This window comes from Acipenser ruthenus, chromosome 26 (assembly GCF_902713425.1).
Source record: "Acipenser ruthenus chromosome 26, fAciRut3.2 maternal haplotype, whole genome shotgun sequence".
Lineage (NCBI taxonomy): Eukaryota > Metazoa > Chordata > Actinopteri > Acipenseriformes > Acipenseridae > Acipenser > Acipenser ruthenus.
The window spans coordinates 13,617,788-13,640,179 of NC_081214.1; the positions used below are offsets into that span (position 1 = coordinate 13,617,788).

Below are 22,392 nucleotides of genomic sequence, written 5' to 3' on the forward strand. Positions count from 1 at the left end.
GGATTACTGCAAATTGTCTGACCTTTATATTGTTCGACCAAATAAGGTAGCAAAGGGAAGAAGCGATTTGACTAGAACATTTAAATGAACCTAAGAAGAGACAGAGCTGGGAAAGCTGGGGAAATATTACTGCTTTGCCACATTTCTAGAAGCACGTACGCGAAGCTCCACAAATATCCAGGGAATGGGATACAATAGTATAACTGGACTGGTTCCAGTAAAGCCAAGTTAAGGGTGTGTTTGTATTTCTTAAAAGTGTTTTATGCCTTCTGCAGTGCCAAGAAAATCAGTTCCACTACTATACTCTCCTGTCACACCAGATAAGAGCTGTAAACCCCCCTGCACTACGCAGTATCTATTATACAGTGGATACAAACTTGGTTGAATTTCCTTTTGGGTCTGTGTCTGTTGGAGGGGTTGGAGTTCAGCCAGTGTTCTTTTCCTGTTTTTTCCTCTCCTTGTTTCCTAATCTAGCCTAGTTTTGTTTTCACCCTGAGCCACTCTTGTGCAATTGCAGCTTACTGATTTATTCTTGCGTAAGACCGCTTAACTGAGCCTTTGAAACGCATTGCGTATTGGGGAGCTGTGGAGTGAGTATAAGAGTCTGAGGCTGAAGGGAATGTCCATACAGTTACCATGAAGGCAGAGGTGCTCTCTGTTTTGATACTGTGCAGCATTGCTGAGGAGTCACTGGCTGTTACGAGGGAATATAGCATTGCAGCGGTGGAGCTGGACTGGGATTACCTGCACACTGAATATCTGGAGACGATTCCCACCAAGCGCAAGTAACACTCTTATTTTCTGTTTGCATGTGAATACTGTGAAAAGTAACTGGCATTAAAAAAAGATCAGATGCCCAGTGGTTGTTAAGTCTTGTTAACCCTATAGTACCGTGGTACCACTGCTCGCTATGACTGTTTCATGGCCCCTTAAAGAGTAAGTAGCGGGGTTCGAAAAATATAGCATTATACATCCCCACGTGTTACTACAACTGTTTAAATAACGTACCTGTCATTTTTCTTTTGTTAACATCCTGACAACTTTTTACAATTTTAGTCTTAAAGTCTATTTCAAAGCTCTTTTTAAAATGTCCGCTCTAGTGCACTGGGTTTTCAGATCTGTCCTCCAAATCAGTGGTGCACAAACTTTTTAAATGCCGCCCCCTTTAGCATACATTTTGTTACACCCCCTCCCCCCAACACACATATTAAAATGTTAGACCTTAACTTAGATTAGACCTTAAATTAGACCTTTTTACTTGTTTTCAGCTCTTGAACAGTTGCATATTTCAAGTTAGCTATAACATGTGATAAGTAACTTGAACTGCAACTGTTTCAGAGCTGAAAACAAGTAAAAACATCTAATTAAGCAAATTATCAGTTCAATTAAGGGTCTAGTTAAGAAATTGAGAGCTTTGTTGGAATGAAAACCAGCACCCACAGGGGGTCCACAGGACTGAGTTTGAGAAGCCCTGGTTTACAGCAGTTTCACTGACACACTCGCCACTTCAGTTATAAGTGTAAAAATTTGTCAGGATGTTAACAATGAAAAGAAAAGAAAAAGCTGTAGCAGCACATGGGGACGTGTGATGCTATTTTTCTGAACCCCGTTACTTACACTAAATAGGAAAATAGGATGTCTGCCAGTCCATGCACCCATCCATCTCTATGCTCACAGTATATAGAGCAACTTTAATGAGGGTGGGCTATTGAAATTGTTCCTTTGCTAATATGGTATGTATTCAAAAAACACTGAGAAAGATGTAACCAGTTGTATCAATGCAATTCAATGTATTTACCTGTGATGCTTTTAAAAGCCAAGAAAAAACACATTGTCTAAATATGGTCCAAGTGGTCCATGCATAAAATCTTGTTTTAAATATTCTACTGGATATTTTTTAAACAAAAATGCCATTATTTTATTTTGTTTGACATATTTTAGAAATGTTGTATGTTGCAGTTCTTAATAAGAATAAAAACCCATGTTAAGTATACAAAACTAGAGAGAGCCAAGCAACTATGCAATACAATTCCAAGTTTTTTAAGCGCTCTCTAGCTTTCATTTCTTATTTTTTTCAACATTAACACAGATTCTTTTTTTTCCCACAAAAATGAAAAATACATTACATCACTTAAAACAATAAAGGATACAGTGGAAAGATGTCCACAATATATCTAATTTACAAGTTTTAGTGGCGGCAGTATACGGATCTGCCTCTGTTAGATTATTAAAATAGGCCCATATTATTCAGATTTGCACTTTAGAGACCATTCGTTATAAATGACCGTCTTCATAGTTTGTGTTTGTGCTCACAGTTAACCTGGAACCCCAGAGCCAATCACATTCTAGATTACTAGGGAGTGCAGATCGGCCTGCTTGTGCCACCCTTATGGTAGTCTGTGTTTGCTGTCTTGGTTGATCTTTATAAAATTCAGTAACAGGTAAATAATTACATTTTACCCAAATGGAGATAATCCAACTTTGTTGATTTCAGCTTCCCAGCAGCTTCCCACCACCCCAAGGAGGAAGTGCAGCTGTACACCAAGGCAGTGTACTGGGAATATACAGATTCCACATTCACAACTCCAAAATCCAAACCAACATGGATGGGTAAAGTACTCTTCACTGCTAACTGATTGATATAGACCCTGCCTGGGGTAACGAAACACTGGATTGCATCAGTCACTTCCTTTAGGGGTCATCCCTGAACCCCCCACCCCATCTATCTCTTTAAGGACGAATGAGTTGTCCACAGGAGGAGACATTTCTGCAGCAGTGCCGCTGACCCTTTATAGGTTTAGATGACTCTCAGAAACACAATGAGTACAAGAAATGATCACATTCAACAGGTTATCAATATTATCATGATAACTGATTAATGTTCCAATCCTGTTATTATTCATTTCTTAGCAGACGCCCTTATCCAGGGCGACTTACAATTGCTACAAGATATCACATTATACATTATTTCACATTATACAGATATCACATTATTTTTACATACAATTACCCATTTATACAGTTGGGTTATTACTGGAGCAATCTAGGTAAAGTACCTTGCTCAAGGGTACAACAGCAGTGTCCCCCACTGGGGATTGAACCCACAACCCTCCGGGCAAGAGTCCAGAGCCCTAACCACTACTCCACACTGCTGTTCCCCAAAATTCAGCTGTGGTATATCCCAGTGGATATAGGTTAATCAAAACAACCCTGTATAAACATGATCATTGCAATATACTCAAATTGCTTGTGAATTCTGAAATGTTTCAGCATTTCTTTACTAAAGAATATAATAAAATGAGTAAATTGGTCCAATCAAAAGATATACAAACTTTAATCACATTAGACATTTCGGTCATCTGCTGCCACATGCTTTTCATTTCATGAATTCTTGGTAATTCCAGGATGTTGACATGGCTGTTTTTTATAGGCATTCTTGGTCCCACAATAAGAGCAGAGGTTAATGACAAAGTGGTGGTTCACTTCAAGAATCTGGCCTCGCGTTCCTACAGTGTGAATCCCATTGGAATCTCCTACTGGAAACAATCGGAGGGTAAGTCCTGTTTTCACACACACTCGCACACAGACGCACACGCACACATACACACCCACAAGCAGACACACTAACAAACATACACTCACACACAGACACACACACTCGCACACATACACACCCACAAACAGACACACTAACAAACATACAGACACACACAGATGCAGACGCAGACACAGACACACACTCACACACAGACGCACATGCACACACACACATACACACCCACAAACAGACACACTAACAAACATACAGACACACACAGATGCAGACGCAGACACAGACACACACTCACACACAGACGCACATGCACACACACACATACACACCCACAAACAGACACACTAACAAACACACATAATCTTATGGCCACGTGCAGCCCTCAAGCATCCCTGAGAGCCTTGAAGCACGGCTATAAGAATTCTTGGAGTTTGATTTTACACTTTATATATAATAAGACACGACTATTGTTAAACAGCTCACTGTTGGTTATTTCCAGTTGTTCTTAATGTGCCTATATAAGGTGTGATTTTAAAGTTATCAATGGTTGGGCAATTATGATTCTTATAAGACTATATATTCAGGGTCTATTTTAGTTGTTATAGACTGCTACTTCATAATTTTATTTGAAGTCCATTTATAGAAGTGCTGTTTTCTATTTTTGTGACGGTGTTGTAAGTGTGCCCTGCTCTGCTTCCTTTCTCTCATTAGGTGCAGAGTACAGCGATGAAACCTGCCCAACAGAGAAAGGGGATGATGCAGTGGCCCCTGGGGAGGGGTATCAGTATGTCTGGGACATCCTACCTAGCATTGGGCCCACCTTGGGGGATCCACAGTGCCTCACGTACTCCTATTCCTCCCATGTCCACACAGTCAGAGACTTCAACTCAGGGCTGATCGGAGCACTGCTGGTCTGCAAAGCAAGTGGGTATTAAAAGCCCCTTTGTGTGTTTTTTGTCTGTTCTTCATTTGATTTTAAAGTGAAAGTCCCTTCTACAGTCATACCCTACTCTCAGAACCTGCTGTAAATAATCACCACTTGTTGAAAACTCTACCTAAACCATGCATGAAAACCACATGGTTGCCATTCACTTTATTCACAGTCACGTCTTCAAAACGTGATGATCGTGTTTAAGGTATTGTGGCTAGGGTGTGACTACAGTACGAATCACACTATGTGGTTCCGCGAGCTGGTCTTGCATTCGGTTGGTGTGGATAGAAGAGGGGATTTAGGTTCCCTTGCAGCCAGGAGTGGTTACCTCTCCTTTACAGTCTTTAATTTGCCGCTATATAAAGTCTGTTATGTAATTGTTTGGGGGGTTTTATCTGAAAGCCTAATTAAACTCCTAATTGTTCATCTAGAGCTTTCTACAAGCCTAATTGAACAGCATCATGAGCTCAGTGTCTTTGATATGAAAGACACTAAGCTATTTGTTTTTCAGTCTTCAGTCTGTCATCACTTCATGTAATGGCGGACTCCACAGCCCGAGCACAGGGGCGTGCCGGGTTAAACAGCAAGCTTTAAAAACAGCCCATTAGAGGAGCTGGAGAGGAAGACCGCGTTCATACCCTGTATTAGAAATGAATCAAGTAGCGTTTGGAATGAACACATTGCTCAAATCCTCATCTAGATTGTTTTTGTGGTGTCAGGTTTAAACAGTTGGTTGCTGAAGCTCAGTCGGGTTTGTTTCTTGTGAGAGTAGTCCTGGTTGCAAGCCTCTCTGGTCTGTGTACATGCTGGCACACTGCGTGCATAAATTGGCTATTGGCTGGTTTCACAGACCCTCTTCAGCACTAAGCTAGGATTGTCTTACCTACAGTAACATTGGGCAGCCCAAGATTAGAACTAATCATGGTATGTGAAACTAGCCATAGAAGACCCCATATAATAGGGAATTAGGGAAAAAGAACACTACAAATAGATACTCGTCTGAAGGATTTTCTTTCCAGTTTACCTATTTACATAATACACTGTGTTCATGTTTCAGTAATTTAAAACATGCAGATATTAGCAAGTGGCATGCAGAGCAACTCCTCTTCAAAGGTTTGGTTTACCTTCCTCCTCCCTTGAGATGCAAGATTTGCAACCGAAACAAACTCCTCAAAACAAATCCAGAATCCAGCAGTCTCTCGCTGATCCGAATCCAGCACTCGGAACTGACCTGTAATCCGAGACACACTGTCATGATGAAATGTAGATTCCAATCTCGTAATTCTGTGAGGAGTGAGTGTGTGTGTGTGTGTGTGTGTCTGTGTGCGTGTGTGCGTCTGTGTGTGTGTGTGTGTGTGTGTTGTCGATCACAAATGAATCTGTACCTGTGTGAACACAATGAATTTGTACCTGTGTGAACACAATGAATCTGTACCTGTGTGAACACAATGAATCTGTACCTGTTTGAACAAAATGAATCTGTACCTGTTTGAACACAATGAATCTGTACCTGTGTGAACACAATGAATCTGTACCTGTGTGAACACAATGAATCTGTACCTGTGTGAACACAATGAATCTGTACCTGTGTGAACACAATGAATCTGTACCTGTGTGAACACAATGAATCTGTTTTTTATATGTTCCTCTGCAGACACTCTGAAGGCAGATGGAAGTCAAAGCGACGTGCAGGAGTTTGTCTTACTGTTCTCAGTGTTTGATGAAGCTCAGAGCTGGTATGGAGAAGCAGACATGTTCAGAGAAAGAATTCAAAACACGCGGAAAACCGTTAAAAAACAGTATCACTCAATCAATGGATTTGTGAATTCCACTTTAACTGGTATGGAAGTTTTATACACATAAGACCCTTTTATTTGCTTTTATTTGCTAATCATTAATATACTAATCCAAAATGATATGAGTGTTACCCTAATCCAATGATATCATCAACTGGAGTGGATAATCCCAAAGTTGGGTTCTGATGTTTTACCATGTTGATATGTTTCAATCAATTCAACATCTAAAAATGTACAAATAAAGTGTGACATTGAAAAAATGGAAACAGTTTTTCTGAACCCTAGATATTTACTCCAAAACGCTATTGGCACAATTTACAATTTCAAAACATATAAGAAACAATTTAAGACTACACACAAGCCCCTACATTAATGTTATGGTTTGGTTACTTTATTTATCTGTGAAAAAAATGCGCTAATGACGATTTGCAGTAAAGAACCTTGAGAATTGAGCCTTATGCTTTCTACGGGGTGGCTGAAAAAAAGGCAAAAACCCAAATCAAGATTCAATAATGTAAAGCTCATATGTGCTGCACCTCTGGAGTGTGGTTAACGGCAGGACATGGGCACAGTGGGGGTGCTGTGCTGGTTTAATGGAATCTGCTCCTGTCTGGTGGGCAGTAAAAAGCTTTATAAATATCGCTTGGAGCTCTTTCTCTTTTAGGCTTGAAAATGTGCCAGAAGAAGAAGGCCCACTGGCATCTGATTGGAATGGGCACGGCTCCAGAGATTCACTCTGTTCGTTTCCATGGACACACTCTGCTGGTGCAGAATCACAGGAAGGTCTCCTTTGACATGACGCCCATGACTTTCGCCACCGCGCAGCTGACAGCTGTCAACACCGGGAGGTTTCTCATTTCCTGTCAGATACACGCTCACCAGCACGGTACCTTTGAAGAAGTGTTTATGATATGAATGTACTGCAGGGACAAAACCCGCCATTCACTTACCTTAGGGATTGGTTCTGTCTAGTTCTGAACAAACTAAACCAGCATTTTAATCAAATACAAATAGTAAAAAGGACATTAGTATGTCATTATGTATGTGAAAGATTAACGATGGTCCTGTAACTAAAACTATATCCAGCTTTCAAACAAGGATCAACACCTGTTTAAACCACAGGTACATCATTCATTAGTAATCCAATTAAACAGCAACTCTTTTTATATATAACTACAGAAACTGACTTCAGGTTTCTAAACATGTATTTTTCTTTACAGTAGCTAATCATTGTTATACCTTTCATTTACCCATATTTAAAAAAGTATTTTCGAGATTATTTTCACTGAAATGCCTGATATTCAATGTAAATGCAGCAACAGCAACTAAAAGTGATGCGTCAGACTGTGGCACCCATTGCTGTCCATCGATGAATGCAATATATTGTTTAGCCAGGGGTTCAAATAAAAATAACAGGGCAGTTCTCATAAGCGGACATTGAGATCACAAAAATACAACAACCATGTTAAACATAGATCTATGGTACCTGTGTACCAGGGACTGGCATACCCATGTGTCATTCCTCAGTGCATCACATGATTTAAGGACACTCGCCATTGATTCCAATGTTATTCCCGAGCAGCATGTGATAAACGTTTCATTTGGAACAATGCTTGAACACAGCAAGGTTCTCGATGCACAGCCCATCTTTCTGTGTCTTTGTCTTGTAAGATGGAATGAACGCATACTTCAGTGTGGAGTCCTGCCCAGAGGAACTGCAGGAAAGACAAGTGACTCCTGATCATGATCATGAATATGAATTCAACACGGAAGACCTGTTGTCTGGACTTTTTGAGATGCCTCCCAAGTTGAACGTACGATCATCGTTAAAGAAGCAGCCAAAGAAGTGGGTGCATTACATCGCAGCAGAAGAGGTGGTGTGGGACTACGCACCGATCATTCATAATCAAAGATACAGGTGGGCATGGCGAGAGCAGTGGAGAGCAGGCTTGACCCCTAGGTACATCAGGTACCCCAGAGTGTAACCATTAACCTGTCCCTCTGCAGCACACTAATGGATGTATTTTTGTTGAGTTACCGTAGTTGTATTAAGATCATTGTGTAATATTGTTTATATCCACTAGGGGAAGCGTGTTAAAGAGCATACAGGCCCAAGCTGTTCTTTTGTTACTCATTCTGTTGAATTTTCTTATTTTAAAATGATATAGGAGTTAATTAAGGACTGGACTGAATTAATTAAGCCGTAAATGCTAGATAATGTGGCTACAGTTAGATACTTAATGAAATACGCAATCAGTTATCTATTAGTCCAGTCAAATGTTTTTGTGTATGAGGACATTTTTAGACGTCTTTTCACCTCATATTTTGGAGTGGTTTGCTTAGGCGGATTAACATTTTTGTCGCTGTTTGAAGCTGTTTTGTTGTGCTGAACTGGTGACCACGGGTTCAGGTTGTAATTACTTTCTAATAAAATATTTAATAAATGTACAACAACAGCAAAGGTTTCTGATAAGTGCAAACAAAAAAACATGTAATAATAAATAAAGTGATCTATCAAAAAGGAAGCTGAGCTGTATAAAAGTGCATAACTGCTTCTTTCCTGTTCTTCTGTTTAGAAGTTTATCTACTGTGTATTTAGAAAAGGGTCCACAGCGCATAGGCAAACAGTACAAAAAAGCCGTGTATGTTGAATATACAGATGGCACGTTCAGAAAGCGCACACCAAAGAATGGACCAGACAGAGGAATCATGGGTCCTGTTCTAAGGGGAGAAACCGGAGATGAATTTCAGGTAACTATGCTCTATTTTTTTTATGTGGAAATCTTGCAGAAGTCCCTAAATTAACCTGTTGTGTTTGTGTGTGTCTCAGCTGTGAACGATTTGGAGTAGAGAACTTAGATCATCTAACTCACAGGTAGACCATGTTCTGAAACTCCATGGTCTGCCCATCAGTTGAAGATGGCCTGGCTGTGGTGCTGGATACCAGGCATGGTCTGGCAATGGTTGACCATGGTAAACTCTGTGAGCCTGACTGACTGTTCTGAAAGATCCAGAACCATGAATTGGCTCCTGACCTCCACTGGAATCACGAAGCTGTTTTCTGGCATATATACTTTCAGATCACCTTCAAGAATCTCGCCAGACATCCTTTCAACATCTACCCACATGGGCTCACCAGTGTGCAGCCGTTTGCTGCTAAGCCGTCCCTGGAAGGTAAGACAGCTAGTTTAGACTAGAGCAATTCCTTTCAGTTACACAGCTTACACAGCAATCATTTGGTAAACTCAGTGCTGTTAATGTATTATTATTTTAATATTACTTGGCAACACCTCAATAAATTATGTTATTTAAGAAAGGAGTAGCAAGGTTCATACTTATAAGAAGGGTTGGGAATGAGAAGAGGCTCTTCGACCAGTCCTAGTACACTATTTCCCCCTACTAAGCAGTTCCAATTGAATAGGACAGAATGTAATTGCTTTTCGAATATTCCTAATGCTTTAGATTCACTGGGCATAATCCCATCAGTACTAGCCGTGTCATTACTACAGTTCACCAGGTAGTGAGTATAAGGAATTCAGGGACTATAATATGTAGGATTAGCATAACCAATTACAGGATGGAAATTCAATTAGAAGAAAATGTAGATGTTAAAAAGTACGTTAGGGGCTCATCCGGTGAAAGCACAGTCGTGTGGTGTGCAGGGTAAGTCATACAGTCAGGGCTGGCTGTGGGAAGTTAGGTTGGCAAAACTGTCAGGCAGTTTTGTTCATCATCGCCTGGTAAGCTCACTGCAGGGGTGGCCTTTATCCTCCTCTCGAGTTCCTTGCTGTTAAAAAGGAGATTGGGTTGGTCATGGGATCAGAGGACACCCACTGAGCCTTCAGAGCTCCGGAGCTGTGTGTTCAATTGCCAGCATAATTGGATGTTTTAAATTGGGGAGTGTAAGAGGGGTGTAGTGTTACTGTGTGGGTATCTGCTGGAACGAGAGAGACACAGAGGGTTTGCAGTTCCTCTCAGGCGTTCAGGTTTTTTTATTTACACAGGGCAGCAGGCAGTTGCAGTGGATGGTGGCGACCACCAGGGAATCAGCAGTGGTAGCCCTAGTGCAGAAGGATATACACAAACACAGTGTACATTATAAAAATACAGTTAGAAAACTACTAAGAAATAAAAGGTGTCCAAGCTTGGGCCATGCACAGGGAGGTCTCGCACCAGGAATATTCTTCCTAACATAAACTAAATATACTTTTGTGGGATCCTGTGGCAATGTGCCCCGCCCCTGTGTGTATTTTGTGTGTTATGTGTTGTATGTATGGTGTGTGTGTTAATGTTGGTGTATAGTCATTGGTATACGGGATATAAACGGGTCTGTGTTTCACGTGTATTTAAAAATGTAGATTTGTATTTAGGCATGAGGAGGGCACAAATCACTTCACGTGCTTGTTAAATGTAATATGTGAGCACGGGGTTGCACAGAATTAATTCACGTGCTGGGATTCAAGTGAATAATTAATTAGTAATTGAATCCCAGCACAACAGTATATATAGATGCACATTTCTTTCACTCGGGGTTGTGTGTTCGGTGAGTGGAGAACGGGAGAGAGGAGGAGAAAGAAAGTAAAGTAACGTAAATAAGTGTTTAAACTCACCGTGTGTGTTTGTCTGTCCGGGCACCGTTTGTTAAGTGTTAGTGCGTTTTGTTTGTCTATTTTATTTTGGCGTAAAGTGCCGTGTCCCGTGTTTTGTGTTAAAACCTTTTATTTTCTGTGCTGTTTATTAAATGCTGAGCGAAAGCATTCGCTCAGCTCCACCAAACCACAAGTCTCTGTCTGTTTATTTCCTGCTTCTGGTCTGACGCCACCCACTCCGGCCGTCTTTGTGACAGATCCCTTAAATGAATCCCTTTCTAAAGTACACCAAGGATCCCGGTTAAACACGTGGTGGTCCTCAGTCTTGGTTCACTCGCCCTGGTTAAACACACAGTCGTAAGGCTTTCAGCTTGTAAAAACAGCTCTGAACCAAGGACTGGCTTTCCAGGCCCTTTTTAAAGGCAGGTGACCAGGGTTAATTGATAATCAGTTATTTAATTCATGCCTGGCCCTTGCTGCACACTGGTTTCAATTAGGCAGGCAGGGAGGTCTAACCTGCCAGCCCTGCCATCCAGCACACACTTTGTTTTTACAAAATGTTATTCACAAACCACCACCAATACACACTATTTACAGGGGCAGGCCTCAGCCCTGCCACAGGGAGAACATTGGGGGTAAAATAATTGGGCACTCAAAGAACACAAAAACAAAAAATAGTATCCCTTTTAAAATGAGCATTGTACTCACAAAGTTCCATGTTAGGTGATAATGATGTAGGCAGTAACAACGATAAAGAATTATAAACAGCACAAATAAGAGGATATTAAACCGGCATGCAGATTATTACATATATCCTTTTAAGAGGATCATTAAAAGCACGATGTAATTATTAAAATAGCAAAGATAGTAAAGTACCAAGTAATACTGAAATAATTACCTAATAATTACAGAATACCAATCCTACAACTACGCTGTTACAAAGTAACAGCTGTATGTCTCAAAGTGTTCGGTAGCTGCCTCTGATGAAGCTGAGAGAGTACTTCTCACGCACTTTGGGTCGGGTCTGTCAAACAAAGAGTGCAAAAGTGCAGTACTCTTAACTTGATTAGAGGCAGCCACCGAACACTAAGAAACATATTACAAGTCATTAAATCTAAATAAAAAAACAGACAAAAACATGTTTGTAACTGTTTCTATAGAACCTGTTGTGTTTTAAACATGCAGAATGCTTTGTCATTGACATGCTGAGTGCAGATCGCTCTGCTGCTAATGTGTTCCAATGGGGATGTGACTTATAATGTGCAGTATGAGCCCACGGAATCGTTACAAAATAACAACACAACATGACACAACGATATCCTGCTTGTATTATTGAAGGGAAGGACCTAAAGAAATTGGCAATTCAACCCAATGAAACGTTCACGTACTCCTGGAAAATAACCCTCGAGGATGGGCCGACCAAGTCCGACCCGCGCTGCCTGACACGCTTCTACCACAGCAGCCTGGACCCAGTCCGAGACGCGGCTGCAGGGCTTGTGGGCCCGCTGGTCATATGCACAGTGAATACTCTCAATTCTCTGGGGAAAGTGGTGAGGAAACATTTGTTTGGTACTTCTTGTTTTTCCATTGTCTTTCTTTTTTCTAACGCTCATCCATTTGCATTTGTTTTGTGATGAGAAGCGGCAGAATCTAACGACCAAACCGGATGTCCCCTCGCTTTTTAATGCTAACGTTTTCTCAGTGCATATTATATGACTATGTATAGTGATATGCACTTGCGTTTTTTGAGATGTATGCTGTGAAGAGTCTACGCGTTTCTTTTAGGAATAAACCTGTGTTCTCAATGCATCGATTATTGTTGATTATTACATTATTTGTTTATTTAGCAGACGCCTTTATCCAAGGCGACTTACAGAGACTAGGGTGTGTGAACTATGCATCAGCTGCAGAGTCACTTACAAATACGTCTCACCCGAAAGACTGAGCACAAGGAGGTTAAGTGACTTGCTCAGGGTCACACAATGAATCAGTGGCTGAGATGGGATTTGAACCGGGGACCTCCTGGTTATAAGCCCTTTTCTTTAACCACTGGACCACAGTCTGTCCCACAATCAATTAGGAAACTGTTTGCTGATTGTACCTCTCATTAATATACTGTATCTCTTGTTACTAAATACCCTAACAAGCATTTACATTTTGTGTCAGATGTTGAAGATATGGCTATGGATATACTAGGGGGGTGGTGTCTGTTTTTGGGAGCTGCCATTGTATCTGCTTTCTTCAGTGTTGTTAACACTGATCAGACTGGCAATGACTGTTTATCACTGGGCTATTGCAAATGAACCATGCTGTTCTGCACAGGTACAATCAGACAAAGAGAGGTACCTGCTGTTCTCGATTTTTGATGAGAATAAGAGTTGGTACATCAATGAAAACCTGGAGAAGTACTGCAGCACTCCATCCAGCGTGGACCCAGCTGATCCTGGCTTCTATAACTCCAACGTGATGTACAGTAGGTATCTCTTAGAAAGGTTTCTCTGCTCAGAGCGTTACACAAGACTGCACACAGTTTATAAAGGGATTTGCCAAGGGAAAATCATTGTGTGATGTGGTGTTTGTACATTCTGAAGGTTTTCTAACATTTACACAGCTTTACTTCAGACAGATCAAAGACTGTGCCAGTTGTGTCTTGTATTTCCACCAAAAAAATATTATCATCAATACAATATAGTTTTACTGAACCCATTTCCTAGCTCAAAAAACCTGTAAATCATGCCTGTATTCTAAGTTGTGTGTAGGATGTCTATTATTGACAAGAGAACTGCAACCCCTAACTAGAATTCTTAATCCCAACGGGAGACTAAATGCTTCTCTTGACACATCAAGGGACATCAGTTAAAAACAGCTGAAAGGCAAACACTTTTCCTTAAAAAAATATTTTTTTGGACTAATGTAAGAGGTTTTCTTCTGTAGCTACATGACTCATAATATCTTTAAACATGTTGCAGGCTACTTTTGGCAGGCCTTACATACAAAACGTACTCTTAAAACAGCATGTGTAAGAAAGTGTTGTCATTTTTCAACTTTTGAAAAATGACAACAATAATTCTGCTGTAGTGTTTTATTCACTGGGTGGCATCAGTGCACACAAGATGAAATCCGCTGGCATTTAGAGAAATCGGGTTACTTGTAAGTGACTTATACAGGTTTTTTCTTTTAGGTGTCAATGGTTACATGTATGACTACCTCAATTTGAAGGTTTGTGCAGGAGACGTGGCTTTCTGGCATGTGATAAATTTCGGGCCCCAGAGCAACTTTCTGTCCGTCTACTTCGCTGGAAACACTTTTGAGTGGCATAAGAATGTATATGAGGTTGTGCTGACCCTGTTCCCCATGTCTGGTGAAACTGTCCGAATGGAGCCACAAAAAATGGGTAAGGAATGGCTGGAGTCCTCATAGTTTTTTGTTCCTTGTCTCCTGTCATTTTAAAACTTGCAATGCCTAAGGCAAGAGGTCTCACCATTTTAATGTCTCTTCTAATGTGCCATTGATAATCTACTGTAAGCTCTATCGGCGTATAACACCAGTTTCTACCTAGTATTTTCCAGTTGGTTTTAGAAATAATGTAAAGTCATTTGATGAGTGAGGAGAGTTGAAAGCTGGTAGAGTTGTGGAGATGGGAGTGAGAAGACAGGTAGAAACAGGTGACCTTAGGAAGAGCGGACTATACCATTTTGGGGAGATAGGGGAAGGTATTTGTTGCCCTGTTCCATTTGAGCTTTAGTAAACATCTTATAAATGTGTATCAGTATTAAACTCATAATATATATTAACACGTTCTTATTTTGATTCATAGGTGAATGGCTAATGGGAGCTTTCGACTCAAACTTCAGAAACAGGGGTATGAGTGCCAAGTATACAGTACACAACTGCGACTACGATTACAGAACGGGCGACCCAGGGGTGGAAGATTATTATCAAGTTTTGGATTACATTGGACACAGTTTTTCTCCAAGAGGCTTTAACAAAAAGAACAGGACCATCGTCTTCAAACTGTGCAAGAAAAACTCAACGACTGCCTCTGGTAACATAACAGAAAGCCCTAATGCACCCCGCTGCAAAGTTAAATATGTTCAGACTCTCGAAGACAAAACTGAGAAGACTAATAAAACCATGGAGGGCTTGGAGATTCCATTGGGTGTCATAAGTAATTTGGAAATCAAGGATAGTCCTTCTGTTGAGGGAAACCAAGGCAAGTCTCAACCCCGGTCTATACAGGGAAATACATCCACTCAGATAGAAAGGACAGAAAAATACCTTCTACCAATAAAAGCTGAGGGTGACAGACAAAGCATGGGTATGACTGAGAGTACAAGCAGTAAGAAGGCTGGTTTTGATCAAGGGGAGGCAGCAGAAGAGTCTGCTCTTTCCGATATTGAAAAGGAGTTGGATCCTCTCCAGAGTACAGAATCAGAGGAGGGCCCTGTGGTCGCTGGTTCTAAAGAGCCATCACGCATCCAAGAATGTGGCAGCGACTGTAATAAGCATCGCAAGAAAAGATCTCTAGAATCCACCAAATCACCAAATCACCATGATCGGGCTAAACTAGGCGACCAGAAAAACGGCAAGCAGTTACTTAAAAAAATTCGGATTTACAAAGAGGACAAAAAAAGCACTGTTCGCCAGCATGGAAATCAAGTCATTAAAGTGCCATCACCTGTTCTGGATAATTCCAACCAAACTCATAAAAGGTTGTCTGGAAAAATACAAGCAAACCTCACAGACCACTTTCCAAGTTCTCATAGTGTAAAAATGAAAGAACTGCCGCCTGAGGAAACGGATTCCTATTATGATTATTACAGCCTCGGCTGGAATGACACCGAAGAGGACTATGATAGCTATGATGACATGCACCTTGACTTGCGCACCAAGGAAGGGAAAGTGCACTACTACTTTATCGCAGCCGTGGAGGTGATGTGGGATTACGGCATCAAGAAACCTCCTCAGTTAATAAATACCAGGTGAGTCCCTTTAATCCGGCTGGTTTGGCTCTTTTAAAAATGATGTTCCAAACAATATTATAAACCTCAAGGATCATCTCAGCAAATCAGGCTCCATGCAGAGCTGTCATTAAGAACAGAACGCAAGAACACTTTATGAACGAGAAGAGGCCTATTGGCCCATCAATGCTTATCCAGCTCCTGGTAGTGGCTGATCGATCCCAAAACTGTGAAGTTGGGGTTTAAAGGACCCCAGTGATTCAACATCAGCAAGATGGCTTGGTAATCCACCCCATAAACTCACCATCATTCACTCCACTTTAGAATCTCGAAACACACATGAAACAGCAACTTAAACTTCAAGCAATTAGTCGTCATTGCTTAGTAGAGACTAAACTGACTGTGTCGGATAAGTTTAAAAATATATTTATTTTTAGTAGGAGCTGCTTTAGCAAGACAGTGATACTATAATCTCCAACTAAGACAAACTTCCCCTTATTTTAAAACATTACAGAAATATTTCCACTGGTAATGTGTGAGAAATTATTGTAATAAACTGTTATTCCAGCAAGTTTAATCAGAATTCAACAAGGGGTCCTCTAAATAAATGAAGCTTCCATGCTTCCCCAGATTATGATGTCATCAATAACTTGTGTTAAAAGAAGCTCCTTGGCAAGTGTCATCGCAAGACTGCTCTCAAAGAAGTTCTCTGAATATATTCAATAATCTAATTATGATATACAAAGGTACACCTGCCTCCACTATGTAATAACAATCATTTATGCACTGCTTTTCTGAATATAAGTCAGTGGCAGAAATAATATTATAGCATGCGAGTACAGGACCCCTTACCTGTATAGAGTATTGGACAGGTGGTCACAGCCCTCCTTTATCCCCTTTAACTAATATGAGAACTTGTTCTCTTCCATAGAGAAATGAGAAGAGGGTGGGAGAAGTTTTTCCCCGAGTACAAGAAGGTTGTGTTCAGGGAGTTCCTGGATGGTGACTTCTCTCAGCCGACCTCCCGCGGGGAAATGGAGGAGCACCTGGGGATCCTGGGGCCAGTGATCAGGGCTGAAATCAATGACATCATAACTGTAAGTAGAGGTACCGTCAGTAACGCACACCTGTTATATTACTGGCAGAAAAGAATAACACACAACAGGCCTTGAGTGATACAGTACGAGAATGCTCAGTGTGCAGTGATTCGCAGTGTGAGCTGGCTGAACAGTACACAAGCTATAGTAGTACATCTATAATTCCAGCACAATCATGCTTTTTTTTTTATACAAACGGATTGTTATAGTACTGCATGCTGATTGGCCAATCAGTGGTTCTAAACTGTGATATAATCCCTGGTATAGTAACTGTTGGGTAAATCACTAGCTCCGTGGCACTATTGTATCACTGCACTCATTGAAATAACAGTAATAAAAAAACCAAAAAAACAAATGTCAAAATACCTGGCAGTCATGGAATATGCTATTGAAGGCATCACTTTTGAGCTGACAATCAATAAATGGGTAGAAATAGAAGCTGCATCTTCTCCCGAAAGCGAAGAAAAAAAAAGTTAAACCGTCACGCTGAGGTACAGAACTCTAACATTGATGTGCTAGAAAAAAAACAGCAATGAAATGAATACCACCAAACAAACCAGTTGGGCTGTTAAATGCTTTAATGACTGGCTGTCTGAAAAAAAATTACATATTGAATTCACACAACTAACAAAAGAAGAGCTAAATAATATCCTTAGAGATTTTTATGGCACAGTCTGAAACTGTAAAGGCGAGCAATACGGAATCAATAGCTATGTTGGGCTTGTGCTGGATTGAACAGGCACTTAAATGACCACTTGTTAAGTTTATCCTGGTGTCTAATGAGCGACACAGAATTCACAAGTTCAAACAACGTGTTTGTGGGTACAATTAAAAAACTTAGACAAGAAGGTCGGGACAAAACACAACATCATCATGCAATAACTGAAAGAGATTTTTGAAATAATCAAATATTCTGAAGCCCTGAACCCTAACACAGCTGTTGGTCTTGTGAGTAAAGTTTGGTTTGTCGTCCAGTTACATTTTGGACGCAAGGGAGAAGAAGGAAACAGACAACTACTGGCATATTCTTTTGTTATAAAAACAGATGAAAACAGAGTTAAGTATGCCACCATGACCTTTAACGAAAGTACAAAAAATCACAAAAATCCCTACAAAAGAATGTCACCACGGTTTCATGTTTGAAGAGCCCGGAAATTGCTTGTGTCCAGCAGCATCACTAGAGACGTACTTGTCAAAACTTCCAGCAAATCTGCAGTTGGAGTTGCCAGAACTTTTCTGTACATCCCCTTTCCAGCCCTCAGCGGCGTTGCTTTAAAAATACCAATCAGTTCTTCAGGTATCTGATCTAACAGGTAGAGTGGGAAGCGGACAGTAAATGACTTTGTTTAAACACAGTGTTGTGACAGCACTAATCAACTTGACACATGTAAATATTACTCAAATAAACCTGGAAATTAGTGTGAGAGAAATTAGAAGTTCCAACCACTTCAATAAAGAGCTTTCCAAAACTGCTCAAAGCACTGTCCTGGTTCATACGGACAAACATCAGTAAATCTCAACAGAAGCTACTCAGAACAATTGGTGCTGAAAGGAAACTAAATGATTGATGTGTTTGTGTGTGAAGAAGCACACAACAAGGATTCAAGCAGAATTGAACAAGTTTCCTTTATTGATTCCATGCATACAAGTTACACGCATATCATTTAAACATTGTCGTTTAGACACAACAACGTAGCAACTAGTTATAAACAGAAGTGAAGTAACGGTCAATGACCTATCCTCTGGAAGAAGCACGGGCACAGGATGGGCAGTTGTCAGTAAGGGACTCAGTTATGTTTCTTTAGTGTGCCTGCTGTTTTATACAGTCTCTACACTCCTTTGCATGCAAAGCTTTGTGGCTGGCATATCTCTGTGTGTCAGCCTAATTTTGGCCAGACACCTCCTACTTGCACCAGGTCAGGTGAGGTCAGTTCTGTTCATTTTATAGCCACTTTCCTTCTGTTACTGTGTGGGTATCCGCAGAGAAATGAGAGACGTAGAGGGTTTTGATGTTGAAAACGCCGCTCAGCCGTCCAGATTTTATTTATGATCACATAGGCAGTTGCAGTGATACTTGGCCGCCACTAGGGTACCAGTAATGGCAGCACTAGTACGGAAGGACATACACACAGGTGTACATAACTACAAAATACAAAACAGTGGGGAAAACAGCAAAGAAAACAAAAGTTCACCCAACAGTGGTCAAGCTCTGCTCCCACTAAAAGGGAGGTCCAGCTCTAGACCTTCTCCCTGCACAAACTAAATAAACTGGGGGGATTAAAATTCCCTAAAGTTGTAGGTATCCTGGTCTACACACGGTGATAATCCTTCGCTCACCCTGGTTACACACCTTCCTATTCCCCTCCAGGCTTGTAGAAGAAAGCACCAACGAAAGAAAAACAAAGGACTGGCTTTCCAGCCTCTTTTTAAAGGCATGTGGCAAGGGTTAATTGATAATCAATTATTTAATTAACACATGGCCACCTGCTGCACATTCAGTTTCAATTAGGCAGGGAGAGAAGTCTAACCTCCCAGCCCTGCCATATCTAGCACGCACTTTGTTTTTACAAAATTAAACACATCTTATTTATAAATCAAACAAAACCCCACCAAATCTCCATTGTTTACAGTGGCAGGCCTCACCCTGCCACACTGTTAGAATGCCATTTGAAGCTACTTGTCCTGTTGTTGTATTGATGGTTAAAGCGGTTTCATTTTACTTCCAGGTCGTATTCAAGAATCTGGCCTCCAGACCGTACTCTTTCAACCTCCATGGTGTGTATGACCGGGCGATGAATCCAACTCTGTACGATTCACAGGACGGAATGACAGAGGGTGTCCAACCCAATGAGATGCGCAAGTACTACTGGAAAGTGACCAAGCAGGAGGGCCCAACTGACACAGAATTCGACTGCAAGACATGGGCCTACTACTCCAGCACCAACCCAGTACGAGACTCTCGTCATCACAGCATTACATATTGATCTATAACTATAACCCAGTGCGAGCCCCTCGTCATCTCAACGTTACATATTGATCTATAACTATAACCCAGTGTGAGCCCCTCGTCATCACAACGTTACATATTGATCTATAACTATAACCCAGTGTGAGCCCCTCCTCATCACAACGTTACATATTGATCTATAACTATAACCCAGTGCGAGCCCCTCGTCATCACAACGTTACATATTGATCTATAACTATAACCCAGTGTGAGCCCCTCCTCATCTCAACGTTACATATTGATCTATAACTATAACCCTGTGCGAGCCCCTCGTCATCTCAACGTTACATATTGATCTATAACTATAACCCAGTGCAAGCCCCTCGTCATCTCAACGTTACATATTGACCTATAACTATAACCCAGTGTGAGCCCCTCCTCATCTCAACGTTACATATTGATCTATAACTATAACCCAGTGCGAGCCCCTCGTCATCTCAACGTTACATATTGATCTATAACTATAACCCAGTGCAAGCCCCTCGTCATCTCAACGTTACATATTGATCTATAACTATAACCCAGTGCGAGCCCCTCGTCATCTCAACGTTACATATTGATCTATAACTATAACCCAGTGTGAGCCCCTCCTCATCTCAACGTTACATATTGATCTATAACTATAACCCAGTGTGAGCCCCTCCTCATCACAGCGTGACATATTGATCTATAACCCGTGCGAGCCTCTCGTCATCTCAACGTTACATATTGATCTATAACTATAACCCAGTGCGAGCCCCTCCTCATCACAGCGTGACATATTGATCTATAACTATAGCCCATAAGGAGTCTTTTGTACTTTACCAGAATTTTTACATGAGCATCAGCATTGATGATGCAAAAAAACAACCGATGACACAACCTCGTTGTCCGACGTCCATGATCACAAGATAAATTAAATTATCTCAAGAAAACAGAAGTACTGACTTCCGTCTTCTCGAGAGCCTAAGATCAATGGTCCTGTGATCTCGACAGAGCAAAGTTTTTTTTTTCAGTGGCCTCAATGAGCCACCATACGACAGTGCTAACTGTATAAATACTTGACAAACGCTTAGACTAAAAGTCTGCTTCAATGTCTTAATGTTGATGCCATTGAGTTTCTTTAGTATTTCTAAAAATGTTAAAGCAAAGTAAAGAAATATTTTTTTGAAATTATAATTTAGAAGAAAAAATGTCATGTGGCTCCCAAATAAGAGTTTATAAGAAGTTTTATTAAATATTTTTCAACAGTGCTTAGATTTAGATTTGTTTAACCCTGCTGATCACATTCAATATTACCATTTGGCCTGCATTTTACACGTTCCATTCTAAACTGTGTTGAAAAGCCTGTTTATTCAAGTTAAATATTCCAGTTTAAGGGAAGCAAAAGGAAAATAAATGTAACTTGGGAGTATGGATGAAACGCACCCAATACAATTACAAAGCAGCAACATTGCATGCAGGGGCATGTAGATAAGAGGGTTCTTATTAGCTTTACAGTTGTGTCCTTCCATACAGGACCTGTGATAAAAAGCTTGGAAAAGCTACTCTTTCAATTGCAACTCAACTGCAGCATGGTGAAGTGGGAACAACATGAATCACATGTCAATGGAAAGCTTTCTATTGGCATTGTGTTTTATTTTAGTTTAGATGCATTTGCCAGCCCTTGCTATATTTTTGTGCCCACCAAAATTAAAATGGTTTAAAAATGAATGAAGGATCGTTTCTAACTGTATTTGGGAGGGGTGGGGGTGGTAAACATAGGTTAGGTTAGCTGAACAACCCTTGAGAGTACTATAATATATAGGCGAGGCTCTAATTAGAGATCCAGGGCAATAATTCGTCAGTGAATATTGAATACAGCCAAGGTGATCAATAATCAATTAATCAACTAATTGTTGCATCTCATGCAAAGTACAGGGACATTCCCATTGGAAATGCTTTGGCAAGCTCAAACCCGGGTGTTTCTGTTTCCTCCCAGGAGAAGGATATGAACTCGGGGCTGGTGGGTCCCCTGTTGATCTGCAAGCCTAACACTCTCGACAGATTCTTCGGACGCCAGCTGAACATTCAGGAATTCTCGCTGCTCTTCATGGTGTTTGATGAAACCAAGAGCTGGTACATGGAGGAGAACATCGACAGATTCTGTAAACCGCCTTGCCAGGTTAACAGAAATGACCTGTTATTTAAAAGGAGCAACAAGTTTAACGGTATGATGAATGGCTTACGTAACAGCCCACCTTCTCATATTGGAACTTGCTATGGTATATTATAGAACACGGCACAGGTAGACATTGTGGATAATGGATTGTGAAACTGCACCCCCTGCTCCGTGTTTGGACTAAAAGTTATCGACATAATGTAGGCTAGATCAGCCAGTGTCTTCATATTAGGAAGCACCATCACTAGATCACTAGATGGCGCTGACTTTTACTTCTGGAAGTAGCTGATCTAGCCTCTGCTGCATATATCTATGGCA

General features: G+C 40.8%; 1 protein-coding gene across 1 annotated transcript in view; it reads left to right on the forward strand.

Moving 5' to 3' along the window:
* Window positions 1-394: 394 nt before the first annotated feature.
* The window catches only part of LOC117430668 (coagulation factor VIII), a 32,471-nt gene continuing 10,473 nt past the window's right edge, over window positions 395-22,392 (forward strand). The window contains exons 1-16 of the mRNA XM_059001132.1: window positions 395-785; window positions 2,495-2,610; window positions 3,431-3,553; window positions 4,265-4,477; window positions 6,139-6,324; window positions 6,945-7,166; window positions 7,952-8,198; window positions 8,857-9,031; window positions 9,361-9,454; window positions 12,208-12,419; window positions 13,192-13,342; window positions 14,051-14,263; window positions 14,687-15,851; window positions 16,762-16,927; window positions 19,654-19,875; window positions 21,895-22,123. Of these exons, the coding sequence (XP_058857115.1) occupies window positions 637-785; window positions 2,495-2,610; window positions 3,431-3,553; window positions 4,265-4,477; window positions 6,139-6,324; window positions 6,945-7,166; window positions 7,952-8,198; window positions 8,857-9,031; window positions 9,361-9,454; window positions 12,208-12,419; window positions 13,192-13,342; window positions 14,051-14,263; window positions 14,687-15,851; window positions 16,762-16,927; window positions 19,654-19,875; window positions 21,895-22,123 (3,883 nt within the window). The 5' untranslated portion in view covers window positions 395-636. The remainder of the gene's footprint in view (window positions 786-2,494; window positions 2,611-3,430; window positions 3,554-4,264; window positions 4,478-6,138; window positions 6,325-6,944; window positions 7,167-7,951; window positions 8,199-8,856; window positions 9,032-9,360; window positions 9,455-12,207; window positions 12,420-13,191; window positions 13,343-14,050; window positions 14,264-14,686; window positions 15,852-16,761; window positions 16,928-19,653; window positions 19,876-21,894; window positions 22,124-22,392) is intronic.